Source organism: Erythranthe guttata, chromosome 8 (assembly GCF_056151865.1).
Source record: "Erythranthe guttata isolate IM_541 chromosome 8, IM_541, whole genome shotgun sequence".
Lineage (NCBI taxonomy): Eukaryota > Viridiplantae > Streptophyta > Magnoliopsida > Lamiales > Phrymaceae > Erythranthe > Erythranthe guttata.
In genome coordinates this window covers 4,330,150-4,354,308 of record NC_142540.1, presented here as the reverse complement: position 1 = coordinate 4,354,308, position 24,159 = coordinate 4,330,150, and the positions used below count along the sequence as shown (strand labels likewise).

General features: G+C 32.6%; 4 protein-coding genes across 4 annotated transcripts; 2 read left to right on the top strand and 2 right to left on the bottom strand.

The window, feature by feature from the left end:
• Positions 1-8,434: 8,434 nt before the first annotated feature.
• Positions 8,435-10,860, bottom strand: PBRP (plant-specific TFIIB-related protein). The gene is made up of 3 exons (XM_012978643.2): positions 10,199-10,860; positions 9,204-9,362; positions 8,435-9,107 (listed from the first exon to the last, which is right to left on the bottom strand). The coding sequence occupies exons 1-3, from the start codon at positions 10,784-10,786 to the stop codon at positions 8,490-8,492; spliced, it is 1,365 nt and encodes a 454-aa protein (XP_012834097.2). The 5' UTR covers positions 10,787-10,860; the 3' UTR covers positions 8,435-8,489.
• Positions 10,861-14,626: 3,766 nt separating this feature from the next.
• On the top strand, positions 14,627-15,537 carry LOC148768334 (uncharacterized). The gene is made up of 2 exons (XM_088821094.1): positions 14,627-15,139; positions 15,231-15,537. Exons 1-2 carry the CDS (start codon positions 14,792-14,794, stop codon positions 15,489-15,491), a joined length of 609 nt encoding a protein of 202 aa, XP_088677220.1. The 5' UTR covers positions 14,627-14,791; the 3' UTR covers positions 15,492-15,537.
• Positions 15,538-18,233: 2,696 nt separating this feature from the next.
• Positions 18,234-19,937, top strand: LOC105954948 (uncharacterized). Its single transcript, XM_012978631.2, has 3 exons — positions 18,234-18,558; positions 18,679-18,891; positions 19,603-19,937. The coding sequence occupies exons 1-3, from the start codon at positions 18,334-18,336 to the stop codon at positions 19,645-19,647; spliced, it is 483 nt and encodes a 160-aa protein (XP_012834085.2). The 5' UTR covers positions 18,234-18,333; the 3' UTR covers positions 19,648-19,937.
• A 650-nt stretch (positions 19,938-20,587) lies between these two features.
• On the bottom strand, positions 20,588-23,169 carry LOC105954947 (spindle assembly abnormal protein (DUF620)). The gene is made up of 3 exons (XM_012978630.2): positions 22,757-23,169; positions 21,718-22,056; positions 20,588-21,219 (listed from the first exon to the last, which is right to left on the bottom strand). Exons 1-3 carry the CDS (start codon positions 23,084-23,086, stop codon positions 20,737-20,739), a joined length of 1,152 nt encoding a protein of 383 aa, XP_012834084.2. The 5' UTR covers positions 23,087-23,169; the 3' UTR covers positions 20,588-20,736.
• Positions 23,170-24,159: the final 990 nt, after the last annotated feature.

Sequence of the window (24,159 nt, the reverse complement as noted above, 5' to 3'; positions counted from 1 at the left end):
GTCACTCAAATATTTATTTTATTTTATATATATCTATAATTGTTTTTGAAAAACCACACTTGGATGAGGCTATTTGATTATTTTGCCTTATCAATTATCCACTCCACACTTGCGTACCCAAAGTTTAGCAATTGTTTAGATTAAAAAACCCAAAGTTTACTAATTGTGATTATTTTTATTTGATTGTTTAGAATTTTAAACCCAAAGTTTACCAATTGTGATTATTTTTATTTGATTGTTTAGAATTTTAAAGAAGTACTAGTAATTCACCCGTGCGATGCACGGAATCACTGTTTTTTTTTTTAAATATTTTGGATAAAATAAAACAAACGAAAATTTTGAACAGTGGACATACATGTAAATAATACCAAAACAAAAATGTTTTATTGAATCAAAATATACATTTGTTTGTGATTTACCTTCATATTCGCTGAAAATAAAGTGTGCCACAATATTGCTCGTAATTTTAGTTATATCGCCCGATTCTGAGTTGATAAATATATTTATCTCAAATCTAATTTTAACTCTGGACATTGCGGTGTACAATTACCTATGCCACCCTAATATTAACACTAATATTACACTAACAACAACTACTACTATTAATACTAAAACACGCATTGATAATACTAATACCAATACTAATACCGATACTAATAATACTAAAACCAACACTAATAATACAAATATTAATACTAATCATAATATTATACGATGTTTAATACTAATAGTCTAATACTAATATTAATATCAACACTCACATTAATAATAATACGCCAATTCTGATACGAATATTTAATGTATAAACTAATACACCAATAATACTAATACCAATACCAATACCAATACCTATACCGATACCAATACTAATACCAATACCAATACCAATACCAATACCAATACCAATATTAAAACTAATACTAATACTAATACTAATACTAATACTAATACTAATAATAATACTAATACAAATACTAATACAAATACTAATACTAATACTAATACTAATACTAATACTAATACTAATACTAATACTAATACTTATACTAAAGCTAATACTAACACTAAGAATAATAATAATACTAACACTAACACTAACACTAACACTAACACTAACACTAACACTAACACTAACACTAACACTAACATTAATACTAATACTAATATTAATACTAATACTAATATTAATACATGCTTGTGATACTAATACGAATACTGATACCCATATTGATAGTGTTACTAATACTAATACAGATACTGATACGGATACTGATACTGAGACTAATATTGATATGGATACTAATATGCTAATGCTAATGCGTGAATACTATTGTTAATGCGTTAATACTAATGTTAATAGTAATCTTAATCCTGATTTTAATTCTAATACTAATGCTATTTCTACTCACATCAATTTCATTCGTTTGTGTAAAGCAATGTCGCTTATTTGATAAAAAAGATAAACATATAGAAATTATGATAATACTAATACTAATACTAATACTAATATAGATATTGACATTTATACTGATATTGATACTAAAACTGATATTAATAATAATAATAATAATAATACTAATATTAATATTGATATTTATACTGATATTGATATTGAGACTGATATTGATACTGATACTGATACTAATACTAATATGCTAATGCTACTGCATTAATACTAATGTTAATGCGTTAATACTAATGGTAATAGTAATCTTAATCCTGATCGTAATTCTATTGCTAATGCTATTTCTACCCACATCAATTTCAATGTCGCTTATTTGATAAAAAAGATAAATATATAGGAATTATACTAATAGTAATACTAATACTAATTGTGATAGTAATATTAATACTAATACTAATACTAATACTAATACTAATACTAATATTAATACTAATACTAATAATGATACTTGATAATGATACTTGATAATGATACTGATACTAATGCTAATGCCGATGCCGATGCCAATGCCGATACCAAGACCGATACTAATATCAATACCACTAATACTAATACTAATACTAATACTAATACTAATATTAATACTAATACTAATAATGATACTTGATAATGATACTGATACTAATGCTAATGCCGATGCCGATGCCAATGCCGATACCAAGACCGATACTAATATGAATACCAATACCAATACTAATTCTCATAATAATAATAATAATAATAATAATAATAATAATAATAATAATAATAATAATAATAATAATAATAATAATAATAATAATAATAATAATAATAATAATAATAATAATAATAATAATAATAATAATAATAATAATAATAATAATAATAATAATAATAACAATAATAATAACAATAATAATAATAATAATAATAATAATAATAATAATAATAATAATAATAATAATAATAATAATAATAATAATAATAATAATAATAATAATAATAATAATAATAATAATAATAATAATAATAATAATAATAATAATAATAATAATAATAATAATAATAATAATAATAATAATAATAATAATAATAATAATAATAATAATAATAATAATAATAATAATAATAATAATAATAATAATAATAATAATAATAATAATAATAATAATAATAATAATAATAATAATAATAATAATAATAATAATAATAATAATAATAATAATAATAATAATAATAATAATAATAATAATAATAATAATAATAATAATAATAATAATAATAATAATAATAATAATAATAATAATAATAATAATAATAATAATAATAATAATAATAATAATAATAATAATAATAATAATAATAATAATAATAATAATAATAATAATAATAATAATAATAATAATAATAATAATAATAATAATAATAATAATAATAATAATAATAATAATAATAATAACAATAATAATAATAATAATAATAATAATAATAATAAGAACAACAACAACAACAACAACAATAATAATAATATTTCTGTGTTAACAACAATATTACTTTTTGAGACAATAATATTAATATTATTTAAAGTGAAGACAGTAATGTTAACATTGATACAGTAATATTACTGTAATTCCTAGCAATATTAGTCAAAATTAAGTTTAAGTATGGGTCATAATACGGTTATGGGTTAAAATTGGTTAATTCCTTCTTCTAATTAAAAACTCATTGTCGTGAGTTTTTTTTCAATTCCCTCTTAAAGTTATACTCATATAACCCCAGAAAATAGCTGCCCAAAATCGCACAATAATGACAACTAAAATAAACAAATCAAGGATATAGACAATAAAATTGCACAATAATAACTATTGAAAGTTTTTGACGAATTTTAAGAAATAAAAAAACGAAGAACCCACCTAAATTTTTGAAGTTATCAACAAATCATTACTCCTAGGGGTGCAAATTGGAACGGATTTTCCAATTTTCGCCGGTTCCGATCCGAAAAGTTTCGATTTTGGAACAACTTTTTTCATAACGACTTCCGAAATTCCGATTTCCGAATTTTTTTGATTTTTTTGGATTGAAATTGGAATTATATAAAATAAATTTGGAATTTCCGATTTCCGATCCGATTTAATTCCGAAATTAATTATGAAAAATTCCGATTTTTTTTCGAAAAATACACCTATAAATAGTATATATTATATAATACTTATTTTCTGAAAAATACACCAATAAGTTTTGTTTTAGGATTTTGACATAATGAATTGTTGTTAGAAGTTTTATTGTATGTTATGCAATATTTATTTTTATTTATTTTTTTTAACTGAAATTTAGTAGTTATTAGATCTACTTTTATCGACGTGGATGTTCTTATTTTCGAAAAATTATGAACATTTTAAAAAAATTCGGCTACGTTTTGAAATTTTAAAGCTTATGTGATATCCGATTTTTTTCCAAAATTTCCGGTCCTTTTGGAATTGGAATGAATTTTTAGATTCTGAAAATTTTGGAATTGGAATTGGAATTGATTTTGTACTTCCAGATTTGTTTGGAAATTTTCCAAAAGAGGCTAATTTCGATCTGATCCATCCGACTTTCACCCCTAATTACTCCATTTAAAAAATTGGTAGTAATAGCAATACAATATCAAATAATCAATATTAAAATAGAAAGAAATATGTCATTAATTTTATAGTGTGAATATATCGGTATATATCATATAATATTTGGTCTATTATATATCAAAGTAAACCACTTTGCAAATAATACTATATTATATAGCATCATCTCAAGATCAATGTGTATTTCGTTTGTTTTATACATGAATGAGAGATAAAAATCAACATATGAGACATACTATTTATATAATAAAAAAAATCAACTAATAATGTAGAATCACTTAAGTCTGAACCAACAAAGATATGTAGGTATTGTAGTGAAAGTGAAATCAAAGGTGATAAAGAAACACAATCCAATGATCAAAATAAAAAGAAATTGGAAAAACTCCAATGACCGAATTAAAAGCCGAAATCATAAGTATTGTTGTATAATAATAGATAAGAAAGAACGATAATTGGGCAATGTAATAAAAAATTACAATTGTCAAAAAATCATCTGCAATGATATCTTATTTGCATAAAAGGCCGAAACGTAGTATAATTTATATGATGTATATAGCAAAGATCCCATTTAAAAAAAAAAAAATCAACCTTTTATATCCTTGTGGAGAAAATGCATCTTGTATATAAATATTTTGTCACATATGGAACAATATTTCAACATCCCGGTTTAACTTTTCTGCATCGGATGAATTTCTCGACTTTGTCAATTCCTGCAATGATCGTACTTGATAATATCATCATGATTTGAATTAAACTTTTAAACACATGACACAAATGCTGACCATTTCTTCAAAACATAAATAATAATAATAAAATTATAGATAGATAAAAAAAAATTGAACTTGAGGTAATTAGAAAATGAGAAAAAAATTACATAATAAGCAATGTAATAATCAGACTATTATTTACTTTATTGTTTGGTGCACGGGAGCGGGGGTGATGAATGATGATGATGATGTTAGAAATTGATGGAGAATTTTGGTGTGGATTGGAAGATGAAATGCGGGATTTTATACTTCTCATGCATACGATAATTAAGTTAACTATATATGAATAAGGAAATACTTATTCAATGTGAAATTAACATAACTATCGAAATTTAAATGTAGAAAGTTAAATTCAATATTATGATTGATACGTTATTGGTTGACAAATTGTTAGATCCAATTTGAAATTTAATTCTTGTTTTTTAAATGAATTCTTTAAATGTGGAAGAATTGGTTTGAATGCAATATACTTCCAAAACCGTGCTAATTGATGTGAAAATGATTTGAAAGCAATATAATTTTCCTTTTTTTTGATTATAATTTGCCTTAACTAATAATTTAATCCATAATTATATTGATATGAACACATACAATTAAAACCAAAAACTTTAATTAAAATCAATCAAATTAAATTTATTTTAAGAATTTGTTGTCATATTTGACAGAAATTATGATTAATGTAGATGACATAATTAAAAAAAAATTATTTGAATTCAAATAAATGAAGATTTGTTATTTACACACTTACCAAATGCAACAAATGAAAATCGGGAAATCATATTTCAAAACTAACAAATCAAAATACTTATGGTAATAAAATCAAATAATAAAAAATAATTGTGTAAAATATATATATATATATATATATATATATATATATATATATATATATATATATATATATATATATATATATATATATATATATATATATATTAATATGTATTATCAATAATAATATACGTATTAATACAATAACCACCAAAAAAATATAAATGATTGTGAAATAAGGTTGACCATATATATATATATATATTAGTTTTTATATATATTAATTTTATATATTCAAATGAAAAAGTTATGAAACATATATTAATTTATTAATATATTCATTTTATTCAGATATCCCGAAATTTTTTTATTGAATGGATATTCGAATATTCCAAAATATTGAAAAAAAACACACAATTGTATTCCTTTATTTTAATATTTTAATTTAAAAAAAATTATTTTTCTGAGAATTATTTGAATATTCGTAAAAAAATTGAGTATCGTGAATTTTTCAATAAATATATTTTGAAATATTGCCAATGTAAATAATATATATTTTTTCGAATTTATAAAATATTAAATTCGAAAATAATATATATATATATATATATATATACACGTGGAAAATGTTTAAATGATTGTACAAATGTTAAAAAGGAACTAACTTAAATACATACCAAATTAAAAATGACAATTCACCAATTGAAGAATCCACCTCATCAATTGAACTCCAACTAAGCAATTTTGATAAATGACATCATCATTTGCCACATGTCATTCATATAGGGCATAGATCCTCTTTTTATATTATATATAGATTGAAAATTCTGGATGAATTCGACTCCACTTTTGCTACAGGGATTTAAATGGATATTTTGGCGTTTGCTACATAGATTTAAATGGATATTTTGGCTAATGTAGAGGTATTTTTTTATTTATTTTATTTTATTTATGGAAGTGTGTATTTTGTATATGGGGTAATCACAAAAAAACCCATGACAAGAGCACTTAATTAAAATAGGGACATCCAACTTTTTTGTCTTCCAAATAAATCCACCCCATTCAAACTTATTTGCAAATAAGGAAAATCCTTTTATATATACCAAAATTACCCCCAATTCATTGAAACCCAATCCAACTCCAATTTCATGATTTACACCCCAATTTAGCCCAATTTCATCAATTAACCATTTTAACCCTAATTTTAATTTTAACCCATATTTTAACCCTAATTCTTATCAATTCCACAGACTATGCTCTAACTTCCTTAATATTACACATTGACCCCGGATTTTAACAAATATATCACATTAATCCACAAAACTTTTTTTTTCTGAAAATAATTTTTTTTCTGAAATATGTTTTTTTCCGGCCAGATTCCGGCGTTGACTTTTTTTTTTTTTTAATTGAATTTTGTTTTCCTGAAATTTTTTTCCGGCCGGGTCTCCGGCGTTGACTTTTTTTTTTTTTTTTTCTTAAAAAAAATATTTAAATTAATTTTACTGTCTTGGCTGCTAAATTACTGTCTCCGGCAGCTATTTAACTGTCGGAGACAGTAATTTAACTGTTAATTGACTGTTTTTTTTTTTTTTCTTCAAAAATATTTTAATTAATATTACTGTATTCGTTGCTAAATTACTGTCTCCAACAGTTATTTAACTGTCGGAGACAGTAATTTAACTGTTAATTGACTTTTTTATTCTTAAAAAAAATATTTTTAATTAATATTACTGTATTCGTTGCTAAATTACTGTCTCCAGCAGTTATTTAACTGTCGGAGACAATAATTTAACTGTTAATTGACTTTTTTATTCTTAAAAAAAATATTTTTAATTAATATTACTGTATTCGTTGCTAAATTACTGTCTCCAGCAGTTATTTAACTGTCGGAGACAGTAATTTAACTGTTAATTGACTTTTTTATTCTTAAAAAAAATATTTTTAATTAATATTACTGTATTTGTTGCTAAATTACTGTCTCCAGCAATTATTTAACTGTCGGAGATAGTAATTTAACTGTTAATTGACTTTTTTTTTTTCCTTAAAAAAAATTTATTTTAATTAATATTACTGTCTTGGATGTTAAATTACTGTCTCCAACAGTAATTTAACTGTCTTAGACAATAATATTAATAATATTACTGTTCGGAAAAATAATATTCATAATATTACTGTCCCAAACAGTAATATTATTGTCTGAGACAGTAATTTAGTAGTCAAAACAGTAATATTAATTAATTTTTTTTTTCTAAGAAAAAACAATTCAAAAAAAAAAAAAAAAAAAAAAGTCAACGCCGGAGACCGGCGGTCAACGGTGGTAAACGCCGGAATCTGGCCGGAAAAAAAAACATTTCAGAAAAAAAATTATTTTCTGAAAAAAAAAAAGTTTTGGGGGTTAATGTGATATATTTGTTTAAATCCAGGGTCAATGTGTAATATTAAGGAAGTTAGATCATATTGGGTGGAATTGATAAGAATTATATTATTGAGGGTATTTTAGACTAAAGACATGGGGATGGGCTTAATTGAGAGACTGTTTTTTTTGTGGACTAAAATGCATTTAAGTCCCATTTGATGGGCCTTTTTGCCATTTGCCCTTTGAATATTGTCCCCATTTTGATTCAAAGTGTTGTAACAAAACCTTTGTAAACAATATTGTCCCCATTTCGATTCGAAGTGTTGCAACAAAACCTTTGTAAACAAATACGGTACGATTGCTGCTCATCTTTGCAAAGGATCTTTGCTACTTAAAATGGATATAATTCATACCACACAAATGCAAATGCATGCTTAATTCCGAAGATTTACAATACAAATTACTCCCAATTCCCATGTAACAATAATCCCCATTTTCAAAAAAGAAAAAAGAAAAGAAAAAAATAGACGACCCTACATACATGTACACTAACCAAACTTCTCATTGAGATCATGTTGCACGTGCCCTTTTTCCGCAACATTAGATACCCCCTTTGGTGGTTGCGGAAATTGAAGCATCGGCGGCCGAAATGGCCACGGCACCACCCCTGCAGCCAAAGCAGGGGGCGAAGTAAACTGAACGGGCCTACTAAAAGAGCTCGAAGAACCATCTACATCCACACTGCCTTTCCCCTGTAAATCGACTTCCATATTTTGCGCCTTCCAAAACGGTGTTCCTTTGGTCTGATTAGACAAACCGAGCAAGATTTCAATCGGTTTACCGTACTTAATTGTTTCGCCTTCAACTAGATTGGATGGCATCGACCTTCCCGAAGAAATCGTGGCCGTTGGAAATGCCTTCTCCGGAGGTACAACGGGGTTGTAATTCGACGGTAGAAGATCGTCCCAGTTTTCCAATAGCTCTTTGTAGACTTTTCGGAGAGTGACTTCTGTTAGGCCCGTTACTTTGCAGATTTCGGCTTGTGTCTTGCGTTTGTCCTCCAGCTGGCACGCCAAGTAAATGGCGGCGGCAGAGATGCTTATAGGGTTCCGCCGCGTGCAGAAGCACTTGTTTATTACGACCTCGCCTATGTGCGTTGCCAGTTCCTGAATAAAATGTTTTTTCGAGGTCCGCAAAATTAGGGCGATAAAAAATTCAAGAAAACGAAATTAATTGAATTGGAGGTAAAACGAGACGAGTACCTGAGCGGATTTGTTGAGTTGGAGAAGTGTACAAAATCGGGGCATGTGGACTGAGATTGAATTGCTGTTGATTGGTTGACTTAGTTGGAGGGCTTCTCCGAGTATCTTGATGTACTTTCCTATCTCCTTTTGTGGTAAATTGGCGGCAATTGATATTTCCTGGTAATCAACGTAAAAACACCAAGCTATAATCCAGACGAAACTAAGTTAGAAAAAGCAGAAATGACTGATTTTCGACATAATTGCCTTTTTAAATAGGGCAACCCTCTACGAAGTATCTCACTATTTAATGACAATTATTAAATCAGTAAGCAACACTATCCAGTTAAATTGAATAAAACAACCTCCCCAAAAAATAATTAATTTCCAAGTTGTCTTTCATCGGACGGACATCTGCTTCATATCTGTTACAGCCGATTTTTCTCGTTGAATTTGTTACGCTGACGTCAACTTTATCCATTAGGGTAACGGTCTGTGATCAGGTGAAGGCAAAGCTAATTTACGAGTCATGATTTGCAGAGCCTTCCTCCTCTTAAACAAATGGTATATTTTATAACAGAAGGATATACATATACTAGTCAAAATAGCGTAGATGGATTATCATCAAGATAAGATTAGCCGGGATTAAATTAATGATACCCAATTGTATTATCGAACCTTGGAAGATCCAATAAAAAAACATGTCTAAAAGGCAAGATAAAGCATATTTGCGGGTCGACAAGACAAGTTATTAGGGATACCAAACATCAAAAAGAGTTCCGTTATTTAGTTAATCACGGCTAATCTCCCCAACCAAACGAGTCCTTGGAATACAGATTAAGAAGGTGATTAAGCAGACAAAGGTTTCAATTTCAACATGGCAAAATCTAATTTTCTTTCGGTTATACAAAAAGCCCTAATTCCAATTCCCAATTTCCTGTATATAAGCTAATTGAGTTACCAGAACTAAGGGCAATTTGCACACAATCTGAAACAAAATATCAATCAAATTGTACCTGAAGGGTTCTGGGCTCTTGAGCTTCTCGAATGGCTTGCACTAAGGCGGCGGTGGCTAACGCCTCGACGCTCCGATTCCTCAAACACGTGGCGGAGGAGCAATCCCTGAAGAGCTGAAACGCGTGGTCCGAGATATCGCAATCCAGCCCCAGAATCGAAGCCACGTCGATTATCTGCAAGTAAGCCCTAAGGTTATCGACCACCACCGAGTGCCCGGAGGCGCTCGAATTACTCCCCGGCGACGTCGTTTCGAGCACGCGCTCCAGCTCCGCCAAGTGGCCCGCGAACGAGAGCGATGAGTGGGCGAAAACCGGGTACGGCTCGAGCGACCACGTGGAGAAGGCGGTGATGAAACCGGTCGGCTCGAAGGGGTCCTCTTCGTCGGTTTGGCCGGGTGGGGGGGCGGTGGGGAGGTCGGAGGTGACGAGGCAGAGGGGGTTGTCCTGCGCGCGGAGGTGGAAGAGGTGGTGTGGCTGCGTCTGGCGCTCCTCCACCACACGGCCGCAGGAGGCGCACTCCGTTATGCTCCGGCCGGCGCTGGTGGTGGCGCAGCGGCCCTGCGCGGAGGCGCAGTAGGGGCAGCGCATTTCGGTGGGAATAGTAAGCGGTAGGTTGACTCTCAGGTAATTTCTTTTGTTGCGTTTTAATATTGTGTTTTTCTTTTTCTCCGAATTACTCATTATTTCTTAATTTATCTTTTTATTACCTCTTAATTAGTTATTTTTCTTCCCAGCAAATTCTAACCAAAAAAAAAATTATTATTAAAATTTTATTAGTAATCACACATTTCTCTGTTTAAATTAAATAAGTATCGATTTGATTGTGAATAGAAAAATATGTAATAATTCTTTTCGAAGCAAGTTTTTTCTTCTTTTTTCCCCTAAATATTGAAAAATTTCTACGAAAACATGGAAAATTAAACTGAAAAGTATCGGCTAGCCTCCGACGCATAATCATGTTGACGGGAGAAAGAAGAAGAAGAAGAAGAAGAACGGAATTTAGTTTTAATACGAGAACGAAGAAGAGGAAGAAAACGAAGAAAACGTTGTTTTTAGCAATTCTTATATTCTTCTAATTTTAGATAATTTATATAGATTTTAAGGATAAAGAACCTAATATCCCGGATTGCATTTTGGCTATTCATTCCCAACACAGTTTTATTTTATGTTATACGGGGTAAAATACACATGATAGACATTTATCATTCATATATAAAAAACAAACACATCCAATTTTTTTTTTTGTACATCAACGATTAAAAAACACTATGTAGTATTCACCGGGCGTAGCATATAATAAACCTTCCTAAGACATGAAGATAGGTTCACAACTTTTTGGCCATTTAAAATGTGCGGATTTTGAATTGAAGTAATTGCATTTATTACAAACGCAATTATTTATTTGCTCACAGGATTTTGGAGAGTTATCCTCATTTTACACGTGCCAGGGGTGTGCACGGGTCGGTACGGCTCGGTTTTTGCAATAAACCAAACACGTACCGATAATATCGGTTTTTCATATTTTTAAAACCGAATATTGTCTCGAGGGGATGGAAATGTGAAAATGGATTTAAAACTGGGTTTCTAGGAACTCTTGAACAATATATGGTACAAAAATTCCCCGGTACCGACCTCAAAGCAACCCCACATATCCATTCTAAGATACACGTGTGGAAAAAACATTATGCATCGCTAAGCACAATGTTATCGAGGTCGGGATTCGGCTGGAATGAAACAAACAATACCATTGAAGTCATTGACGAACAAGTTTGGCAAGAGTACGTAAAGGTAGATCAAACTACTAAATCCTTTTTCATAATTCATGGGGTTCAATGCACTGATTTTATAATACGCATTTTTAAGTATTATTTTGTTTGCCATGTTTACCTAGACGGATGTTAATGCCCGTTCCATGAAGTACAAGTCATGGCCATTTTACAAAGACTGGACTACGGTCTTTGGAAAGGACCGTGCCACAGGTGAACATGCTGAAACGTTTGTCGAAGCCATCAACGATTTGGTCACCAACTCGAAAGGTAAAGAACCTTGTTCCAACGACGACGAATACGTCCCACAAGTGGATCCTTCACGATCCGATAACTACTCACAATACCAAACATTCAGCCGAGCTGATGAAGCAACTTCTGCAAAATCTAAATCCAAATCGAAGAAGCGGCCACGCGTTGACGCGATTGAAAGTGGGTATATTGAGATGACGTCTAAGTTTTTTGAGAAAATGGAGTCCCAAATGAACGAACTTGTAAGCCGTATGGGCTTCGAGAAAGATGTGTCTACTGCACGGAAACAAGTGTTTGATGCCCTCGAAAACTTGCAACATCTCACTTTCGAGGAAAGGCTCAAAGTCACTTCCAGAATCTGTGACAATAGCAAAGACCTAGACATCTTTTTCTGTTTGAGTGAGGACCACAAAGCAAATATGGTGGATTTGATCTTAGAAGGGCGGTATTAAATGGTTATTTGGATTTTAATATGAACATTAATGTAATGATACATTTGCATTTTGCTGCTTCTTGTGAACTTTATCTATGTACGACTTTATGTTTGACCCGACTCTTGATTATATGGTATTATAATTACCCCAATACCTTGCTATATTTTGGTATCATTGTATACGGTAATGTGTTTTTAATTGACAAAACAAAGCTTATAAAGATCGAATTGAAAAACATAGCACTAATACCAATTAGGATATCAGTTTGCCTACCTACTATCAAAAGGCAAACAAATACTTCATGCAAATATGTTACGTACTATTCTAGAACACAAGCACGTAACCTATGGCACATGCACAAAACAAACATATCATTTAAAGCCCAATCACGCAAACGTTCACATTCCATTGTTTTCGGGGGTATAAAATGCACCCAACGGTGGTTTGTTTGAAGCGGTCGAGCTCTTTGGAGTTCCGAAAGGCATGAATTTGTTTGCACAATCAGCCCTCGATCTCAACATAGAACTACCCTTGGCGGAAGGTTGATCCACAAAACGTGAGTTAGCCGTGCTTACTTCGGTGTCCCTTGAACCCTCGGAATCGGATACGTAGTTTTGGTGAGGCATCATATCTAAATCACCATCGCCCCATACACCCGAAGAAATGTTGATGACCCTCTTGGCATCATTAGGGACAACATTGGCAAACTCTTGTTGGGCCATTAGGTCAAATGCATGGGCATTGACTCCAAATCGGTCCGCTCCAATTGGATTTGCTACACCACCTACATTCAGTTCCTCATTCTTTTTTGGCTCATCCTCATCGGAAGACAGAATGATAATCTCCTCACCGTCATTTGGGTTATCCACGGGGTCACTTCCAAAGATACACTTCAACTCGTCATACCGTATTTCGCCAACGGGGTTATAAGCTCCGGCATAATGACTTGTCTGAAAAATAAAAATAATTTATATTTAAGTACTTAACGTTTGTTAGGAAAATAATACTAATTAAACTTTGCTTACGTACAAACCTTTAATATATGATTCCACACATCTTTGGATACAGAGATGATGTTAGTGGTTGCATTATATGCTACCCCTTCCTGTGACAATATCCAATGAAACGTAACAAACCTCTTTTTTAATAACATCATCTTCTTATTCAAATGCTTGTATGAGAACCACTTGTCGAATTTGTGCTGAATCAACTCTTGACAACTCAATAGGGCAAGAGTATTTGCCCCATTACGGTCGAAATTGCGCAGACTAGATTCCCACGTCAGTAACTCCACAAAATAGTCATCGATTGCTTCAGTCCACTCTAACTCGTATAGAAAATCTTCTTGCCTACAAATTGGTTTCTTTTTTGGAGCCATGCTAACTATGCATATGAGATTAAGTACTTACATTTATTTGAACTTGTTATACAAACACTCGGCATATATAAGTAAATCAAATAGGTCTTTAAGGAGTTAGGTAAGCATCTTAATGAATACAATTTATTTCGGTAGCAGTAATATGAATTTAAAGTATTAACACAAAATTTTGTAGAGGTGAAGTGCAGATTTGGTATTATTTACCATGTCATTCTATCCCATCATTGTCTTTCTATTGTCATTTTTTGACGTTTTTAATTGAAAAAAAGGGGTGGTTTAATGGAATTTGCAGGATTACAACTACTTATTGCAGATGACAAGTCGGAAGAACTTTAATTGTTCTTGAAGAAAATGGAGAAGAATTCGAATAGACAATGGTTAGGTGTGCATTAAGAGCTCTCGTGAACAGTGATTAATCATTTCTTTGCAGCCTAAATTTATTATCATGCATTAAACACACAATACAAATACATTGTATTGACGTGTACATCAACCGGCGAATATGACCGATTGGTGCAACCAATCAATGCCTCTACTTTTTTACATTAAATTCCTTTAGGGCTCCATTTATTTCGGGTACAACTTGTGGAGTTTGCGTTCACATTTGCTAAATCCGAAATTGCACTTGTTGCGTTCATCAACTTTGTAAGGTTTGCATAATTTTGGCAGTTTTATTTTGACGTCCGTTTAATTATATATTTGTTAATCTTGTTTCGGTGTGGTATGTTCATCAGATTAATTCATCTTCCATTGTTTAGGCGTAATGTCGAGACCAAGAACCCGCAATCAGGTTCACTTGGTAAGGATGAACAATGAATCGTGGCCCGTTGCGTACGATGAGTGCCTAATGAATGCCGCTGCCAGATTTTCACGCTCCGTGGATACGTTGCAAAACGAAGAGGCGTACGAAGACCTCCTATTCGAAGTTATCATGACAATGAACTATCATTTCTCAAGAAACTTTGCGGAGGTTGACATCAAATGGAGATTGGAATGGTTTCGAAAACGTTACTTAGCATTCAAGGGATACATCGCGCAGGATGGTGTGACGTTCATCCGCTCGAAGAGGAAGGTGACATTGGATAGAAGTTTTTGGCATTTGGACCGTCGTGTATGATTTGTATTTTTTTTCTTTTTTTGTGCTTCGTTTAATATATTGTTAATCAGTGATAATAACGAAACAATATGCATTCCATTTGTAGGAGACGGAAGAGGAGAGGGCGTTTAGGGTGAATGGATTTCAGTTCTACGAACAATGCAAATACGTGTTCGAAGACAAAGAAGCTCCCGTAGCCAACTTTCGAGGTTTCACCGGATACCATCGCGATAATCCAATCATCATTCACGGAGGGGATGATGGCGAGATTGTTGATCCTCAACAGGTTCCTCCGGAAAATCGTGCACTCGTTCCATTCGGAGGTGACGTGGATCAGGTTGAAGTACCCGAATTTCGCTCCCCGTAACGATAATGTTTTATATTTAGGGCTATGTATAATCTGAATTTGGATATTTCTGTTTCGTTGTTAAGAACACTTATTTTAATTTGTTGTTTTTTTTATCTGGTAGTCTGATCGAAGTATGTTTGTTTATTTTATTGTTTTAAGTATGTGTTAAAAGCGCGGAAGTAAGATTCCGAATTTCGGGGTAGTACGTCACCTTGTTGGAAGAACTATTTTGCGTATATTAAGTCGGATGGTTATATTTATTATCCATATGGTTGTGTGTTCGTATTATTCTCCCTTTTGCAAAATTCATTTAAAACACAATGAAATAAATATAACGACGTAGTCCTAATATTTGAAAGCTGAAATGTGAGTATCATATATATTACGTAATACAAATGCTGATACTGTCATTGGTTTTGCCAATACAAAAAGTACTCTATTCAATTTTATGCATGAGTACATTCAAATCCGATATGTACAGCAGAACATATTACAACACAACCACATAATAAAAGAGTACACAAGCAACTGATACCGAAGCCACCCACAAAACTAAACGGGCCGACAAAAACCAAGATCCCCGTTTCCCCCCATTCCCATCACTCTGCTGCTGCAATTGGGATTCCAAATCCGATATCTTCTTAACCAACGCGGAGACTTCCAATGGAACTTGCGCCTCCAAATAGTTGATTCTTTTGAGCAAGCCTGGTATAATTTGCTTCGATCTATCACACATTTCAGGATCACACCAATTGAAAAAACGACAACCACTAACCTGAAATTGTATGTTCAATTCGGTAGCATCAAACATATTGTACGAATATGAACTAGAAATTAAAATAAGTCAGTACATTACGAACTAATGTTAAAATTATTCATTACATTACGACACCAGATTAGCAGCGTTGAAATTTTCAGTTGTCATAATTAAGAACAAGGCATTTAATACGACACCAAATAATTCATTGCAAAAACCAAAATCTTAAAATAAGTGTTCCAATATTGAAGAACCACTGAATAACACTAACAAACAATTGCAATAGCCGTTCTCTGGTTTTAACTTATAACCGAAGAGTTGCCCAACATCAAAATCGCGGCCATTAAGGTTCAGTAATACATAAACCTAATTAGTTAAAATAAATCCATCAATTTTGATTTAGTGGGGAAACAACTTACCCCCCGTTCAGGGCAAGCTACGAACCGTCGTCCTGGGTTTGTAGCCGTCCATGAAGTTTGTACGGCGACCATGTACCCGCAATCGCAATATCTTGGCATTTCCCGATTTATCTTCACTCCGCTAAAATTGTTGCTGCCCGTTCTCCGATGGGAGCTACTACTACCAGAACTCATGGTGATGTAACGAATTCAACGATTTAACTCGATTGAATGGCAGATTTTATTTTTCACCGATTTCCAATTTAGGGTTCGAAATTGTGGTTAAAAATTGCAGTTGATTGGGGCTTTATGAAAACATGATATATTATTATATGTGAAGGGCTTTTACGGAAATTACCAATTATGTCTACAAGAATCAAGTACACAAAACGGCGTATTGTTAGTCTGGGAATATTAGTACCGAGACAATATCACGAACCAAATGTCGTAGTAAGTATAACTTGTCAACACTTCTATCTCAATATTAACCATCCCATCCCTCTCTATATTTCGAAGCCCTCCAACCAAAGAGGCCCTAGGAGACTATAAATACGTAAATTTCAAATTCCGCCAGTTTTCAGATTATTCGATCACACAATTTCAACTTTTGAACAAGTTTCTTCATTTAATTTCCCCAAATTTTTATCTCCGATTTTTCCCATTATCATAGGAACATAATTGAAATCAGTTTTCAACTTTCCAAAAAAAAATTGAAAATTTTCCGAAATTACTAATTTGGTTCGATATATCCTGATTCACATCATGAAATGCTATTTACGGTCACTTTTTGAAATTGCTATTTGCGGTTTATAACAAAACCTCCCAAAACTTTTAAAAATATCCAAAAACCCACAAAACTGCAAATAGCAAAAAAAAAAAAAAAATCGAAAATTCGAAAATTCGAAATCAAGCTTGAAGAAGGGTTGGACTTCGATTTTTTGATGTAATTTCGACTCTTTTATGTGTAATATGCATTGGGTAGATCGATTACGAAACCAATTTTATGTTAAAAAGCCTTACAAATCGATTTGTAGGATTTTTTTTTTTTCGCAAAAAAAATGTTCGAACGCCCAAGATGGGCGCCCAAGCGTTCGTACACGCCTTGGGCGCTCAATTAAAAAATAAATTTGCATTGGACGCCCAACTTGGGCGTCCAAATGCAGCTTGCACGCCCAACTTGGGGGGGTTTTTAGATTTTTTTGGAAAGTTTTAGGGTTTTTCAGAGATAAAATATTTTTTTGGAGGGTTTTATTATAAACCGCAAATAGCAATTCCCTTTACATCCCTAGTCAATATCAATTAAGTTTTTTTTTTTTTTTTTAGATCCATATGAAATTTGAAATCAATCTTATTTCAAATTTATAATCCATTAATACGGCCCAAAAACATAAGTAAATATTCAATAATTTCAATATTCCTGGCCCACTAAATTTAGCTGGCCCACACCCAAATCGTACTCCTCCATTTCTCAAAAGTCAACGGCAAACCCCGCCCTGATCCCACCCCCACCCCCACCACCAGTCCCACTGCAAATTTAGAAAGGAATATATATATATATATATATATATATATATATATATATATATATATATATATATATATATATATATATATATAACTGTACTTACCAAAAAGCTCGCCTTCTCAAATTCAATCTCTACTGTGTATATATATATATATACACATATATATACATGCACTCGATATGAAGGATGATGATGCATTATTACCAGTGTCAACCCCCACATCGTCATCAGTTGTATCGTTCTCCGGTCTTTTCGGGCGCCGCCGCTACAAGTGCTGGGCACTCGCCGCCATTTTGTTGCTGGCGTTCTGCTCAATGCTCACCGCCACCGTCAGCCTCCGACGTTCCGCCGGAGATTTCAGCCGCCTCAACGACTCCCCCGCCGTCGAATTCCTCGACGTCCTCGTAATAATTCACCATCCACCTTCTCCGTACGATAAAAACACACACATCTCTGTGTGTTCTCGCCCCCAATTTTATTCCAATTGATTATTAATTTTGGTGTGTGTGTGTATGAAATTGAAGGATCTGGAGGAGAGAGAGAAATTGGTGAAGCAAATGTGGGATGTGTACACCGGCAGCCACCGCACCGGATTGGAAGGGTTTTGGCAGGACGCATTCGTCGCCGCGTATGAGGATTTGAGCAGCGACGCGCCGCTAGTAAGGGATATCGCCATTTCCGAGATAGCTATGATGTCTGTTCGTTACTTGCCATCTCTGAATTCTCCTTTCTCCTTGGTCAGTTTTCCCCCCTCCCTTTGTGATTATTGCTTATAAATACATTGCAATTTTCTGGACATTATTGAACCAATAAGTGTAGATTTTTGCTCATATTTACACTCATCTTCTTATTTGGTTGAGGGTTGATACTCTTGAATATAACTACATACTTCAATCGACCATAACCTCGTATTTGTGTTTCGTTTCTCTGTTTGCACTGTTTTTGTATAGTAATTGGAGGTGTAGTAGAGTATGTGGTTGTTAAATTTGGTGACATAAGATTGGTAGCTTGGCGAAATTAATATGGAATTGTATCGAGATCATTGCATTTGTAGTGTACTAAAATGGTAATCGATCAACTGCTCGATACAAGTTCCTTCAGATTCAGAACTCTTAGTTAGTTGCTCCTCGTCGAATTATGATCTGGGAGATATGATTTGATAGTCTTTGAGTTTTACCCTCTAACACTGTCCCATGATCGAAACCTAATAGTTAAATCAAATAACCGTTCCAACTCACCGAGTTGTGCTGAAACCCTCTGTCGTAACGCCAATTTTAGTGCACCACCATCTGCTTTAATAACAGAAGCGAAAGTGAGTAAGAACTTAGTTTTTTTTTTCTTACGAATGTTCGTTTTAGATCTGCTCTTTGTTCCAATAAAGAGGAGTTCTGTGATGCACTTTCTCTGAATGGATTCTTAGATGGTTTGTTATTTCTGTATTATTGCAGGAGATGCAAGATTTGAATCTGCAACAAGTGGTTACTGCACTATAATCATGGGAGAATCAACGTACGTCTGCAAGCTGTTTACTTTTCCTGGTATACAATCAGTCTCACGGAAAACTCACGTGCTATCTGTCACGTAATTAACATGATCAGTCTCTCGGGTTTTTTTCTTCTTCATAATATACAACCAGTTTTGTAAGAGGGTTGTCTCTAATTCTTTACATTCTTGTGGAAGTTATTGTTTTTTCTTCTTTTCTCTTGCTGTGATCCTTCTGTTATAGTGTTAACTGTACATTTGTTGTTTTTTGAAATGCTGAATTTAATGAATATACCAATTAGATGTCCATAATTTAGTTCAAACTATTGATTTTTTTTTTTCGAATTATTTTCATAAAATAAATACTCTCATTTTTTTATACCGTAACAATTTTTTTTGTCACGAAAGCTAACAAGTTATATATTTTTTTCCATAGAGTAAGTTAACCAATTAAGTGATTGAATTTAGGGTAAATTTCAGCCACCCATGAGGTAATGTCAAATTACGAAAAAACCCTTCATGTTTGGGTAATTACAACCACCTTTCTTAACTATGAATTTTCATACACGTCTACCCTTGTAGTGTTAAATTTAGTAGAATCTTCTAGATTATATATAATATTTTTCAGTTTGTGCTCGTTTTACCCCATTCGAGCTCTACATTTTGAAACAAGATGATCATAAGATGTATCTCTTGGCTTGTAAATATCAGATTGTGGAGTATCAAAAACTTTATTTTTGCACAAAACGAGTACAAACTAGAGAACATTCCATAGAATTTAGAAGATTCTGTTGAATTTGACACACCATAGAGAAGGGTGAACGTGTAAAAGATTCAAAGTCAAGAGGATGGTTGTAATAACCCAAACATAAAAAAAAAAAAATTCTTTATAATTTGACTTTATCTCAAGATAAGGCCCGTAATTTACCCTTGAATTTACTATAGAGCAACTTTTGAAGTAAACAATATCATTATGCACTTTATGATCATTCAATAAAGACCATCAAATTTCTAAAAACCTGATTAAAAAAATTAATAAATAAAAAATGGTTTGCACTAAAATGTACAAACACCTCAAATAATCTCATATAGAGAGATATCTATTTCTGCTTGAACTCAGTAGGGGGCATAAAGAACTCCGGTTTCAAACCCCAAACGTTAAAATCAACTTCCTCAATTTTCCACGATTCTTCGAGCTCCCTCTTGTGGTTGGCCGATTGCTCGCCGTATCTAAAAACCGTGAAAAACGTCTTCCCACTATGCGCTATGTTTACACCGTCCACGTACTTATAATCCTCGATCACAGATTCGGTGCTCGTTTCCCAAAACACGTCGCCATCCTCTTTGCTTGTTTTCACAGAGAGCAGCCTTGAGTCCTCGAATTTCACGAGAAGGCCCGATCTTTGGCTGAAGTAACCCCAAACGGTGTGGTGAATGATTTCGTATTTGGGCCCACTCTGGGCCTCAAGAGTTGACTGGCTTGTGTCTAGCTTTAGTATGAAGCAATCTTCGTCGTTGATGATCTTTTCGCCTATGCATACTGCGTCTATGAATAGATTGGACGTTGCGCGTGGGTCCAGTCCCTGCATATTTTCACAGAAATTCGGAGCTTGTTTGCGAAAAAATCAAAGAAATGGGAAAATGTTCGACAATAAAATGTATAATTTCTGAGAAACGGTTTGGCCAAGTCCTTCAGTTGTCCTATCACCTATTCTGACTCTGCCACTGACAAATACCCCTTGCGTTCTATAATCGCTTTGGATTGGTTGATGAAGAAAACTATTAAATATGCGTCAGATTTTTTTTTTTTTTTTTAAATTGTACATTGAGTAAACTACCCTTCTCATTGATTTTATTTCAACAAATTATCTACCAAAAAAATCAATTTGGAAAGGGCAAAATTGAGAAACATGTAATTAATGTGTTATTGCAACTCTAATTAAACTGACAGATAATAAGAAACAAAAGTTCTTCGAAGCAAAATTTAGTTTGTAACATAGTGAGTATCAAGAATGCAAATTCAGATGATTATCAATACGAAATCTTACACGTGCATTCGTATATGCATTATATTATAGTACCTGTAAGAAACGGCGAAGAGGTCTAGGGGGGCCCTTGGAGATTGGCCTCTGTTGATTGGACGATTGCCTCCAAGAAAGCTTGCCGTTACTACCCGATATGACCTTACAACCGGAGATAAGCAACTCGAGACACCATAAATCCGGATTCTTCTGCCATAACACGAAACCACCGGCCTCTTCGTTGCTCCTCACCTTTACACTGTCGTCGCCTTGATGAAACTCCGATCCAGTGATTTTGACGTGCCCTATTACGCACATGCTGTTCACCGCGTTAAGGGCTGGCTGCCCTCCGGTCGCTGCTATGTATTGTGTCACTATGTATTTCGCTGTTGAAGCTTCCTAATAACAAAATTAAAATAAGATCGGCCAAGATAATATTAAATAATTGAATGAAAATCTAACTATCTTATCTGATTCGGGGATGTTTACAAAAAAACTCTTGAAAGATAAAATTAAGCCAAATAGTCCATGTTGACATAATATTTACGGGTCGACCCAACAAGTTATTGGATATCAAACATCAAACAAACTCCAATTATTTAGTTAGTAATAACTAATCTTTCCAACAAAACGAGTCCCATTTGAACTAATTAGTGATTTATTATGGTTTCATAGTTCATCAACAAAATGTACATGCTATGGTTTTTTAGTTTCAATTGTTGATTTCAAATTTGCCCAAATTTTGGCAGGTCCGGTTATTTAGTCAATCAAGGCCCCGTTTGGTTGACAAAATAAAATTAGCCAATATAATATTAAATAATATATAAAGATAATCCAATTATATTATTGGACATCAGTACGTCAAACAAAAAACCTTTTAACAAGACAATGATTAATCAAGATAAGTCATAATAACAAAATATTTGCAGGTTGACCCGTCAAATTAGTTAATAATGACTAATCTCCTCAACCAAACGAGGCCCAATTGAACTAATTAGTAGCAAGATCAAAATCAACAAGACAAAAACAGAGTCAAAAATTAATTAATGAAAGTAATAGTAGTAATTAAGAGAAGAAAATATGAGCAGTAAGTACTAACAATGGAGGAATGTTTGACGGCGCGGTGGATGGAGCGATCGACCTGGACTTGAAAAGGGAGAAGAGGAGAACCGACGATGTAGAGAAGAAAGCTCATTTCATTGTAACGGCCGGCGATGATCGGAGACGACCACTTGTCGGAGGTCTGTGCCTTCATCCACGTGGCCATGTTCTGCCACCGGAGTGCCACGCTGTTTCCCAGGCCGGCAAACATCTCCTCCGGTATCGGAACCTCCAGCACCGTCTCCAGTGAATCTTCTCGCTCGAAATTCGGACACATTTTCCTCATTACATTTTTCTGTTTCGTTTTCGCCTGTCCGTGAGTATTCATCTTTTTGTTTTTCTTTTTTTTCTGTGTTCTTGATTTTCAGAAACAAAAAAAGAATCACAGTGGTGTGTTCTTTGTGATGAATTAATATGATTAACCATTTTTTTTTTAAATCTTAATTATTTAATTTTTATTTTCCTGGAAAAAAAAAGAAAAACAAAACTGGAAGGCTGGCCGTGGTTGTAGGGGTCGTGTGGGCACGATGAAAATATTCTAACTTGGTTTTCTGAATTTATGCAAATTTTAATGGGTAATTGTTAACTTGAAAAAGAAAATCGTTTTTGTTAATATATATTTTTTTTTTGGGAAAATAAATCATCATATTGATAATACTATTAAAATCAAGTTTATTTGACTGATTTAATCATTTAAATATGTGATATTAGTTTTTCAAGAAATTTAGGCAATTAAAAAGTGAAGGGATTGTATATAATATGAAAAATATTAGGGGAAAATATATTATAAACTAAAAAATAAATAAAGAAAATTAAATATGAGAACTAAACTGAATTACAGAAAATGGCCCATACAAATTGTGCCAATAAATTGATTAACCCCCTACAAAATAAATAAATAATAAAATAAAATAGCACAATTAAAAAATAAAATACAGAAAGGAGTGTGCATCGGAACAGAGTTTCCGAACTCCGTTGATTCTAATCCGAAAAGTTTTGTTTGGAACCATTTTGTTCGTTTTGAATTCCAATATTCTGATTCCCGACTGATTTTCGATCCAATTTAATTTTCAAAAATAACTCCGAATATTGTTAAATAAAAGTTGAAAATATATCATACTATTACTACTATTAATATTATATAGGGTAAATTCCACTTTACCCCTCGTACTGTGCCTGAGAAATACTTTACCCCCTCGTACTCTTAATTTCATTGATTTACCCCCTTGTACTTGTACAATTTCCCAATACAGCACTTTTCTTCAACTTTTGTCAATTTTGACTCTGACGACGTTTGGTTAAATTACAAAATTGCCACTGTCTATAACGCGTCGTTTCTCCTCCGTCAATATTGTCATTTCTTCTTCTCCTACTACTTCGCCTTCCAAGATATCCCCAAAT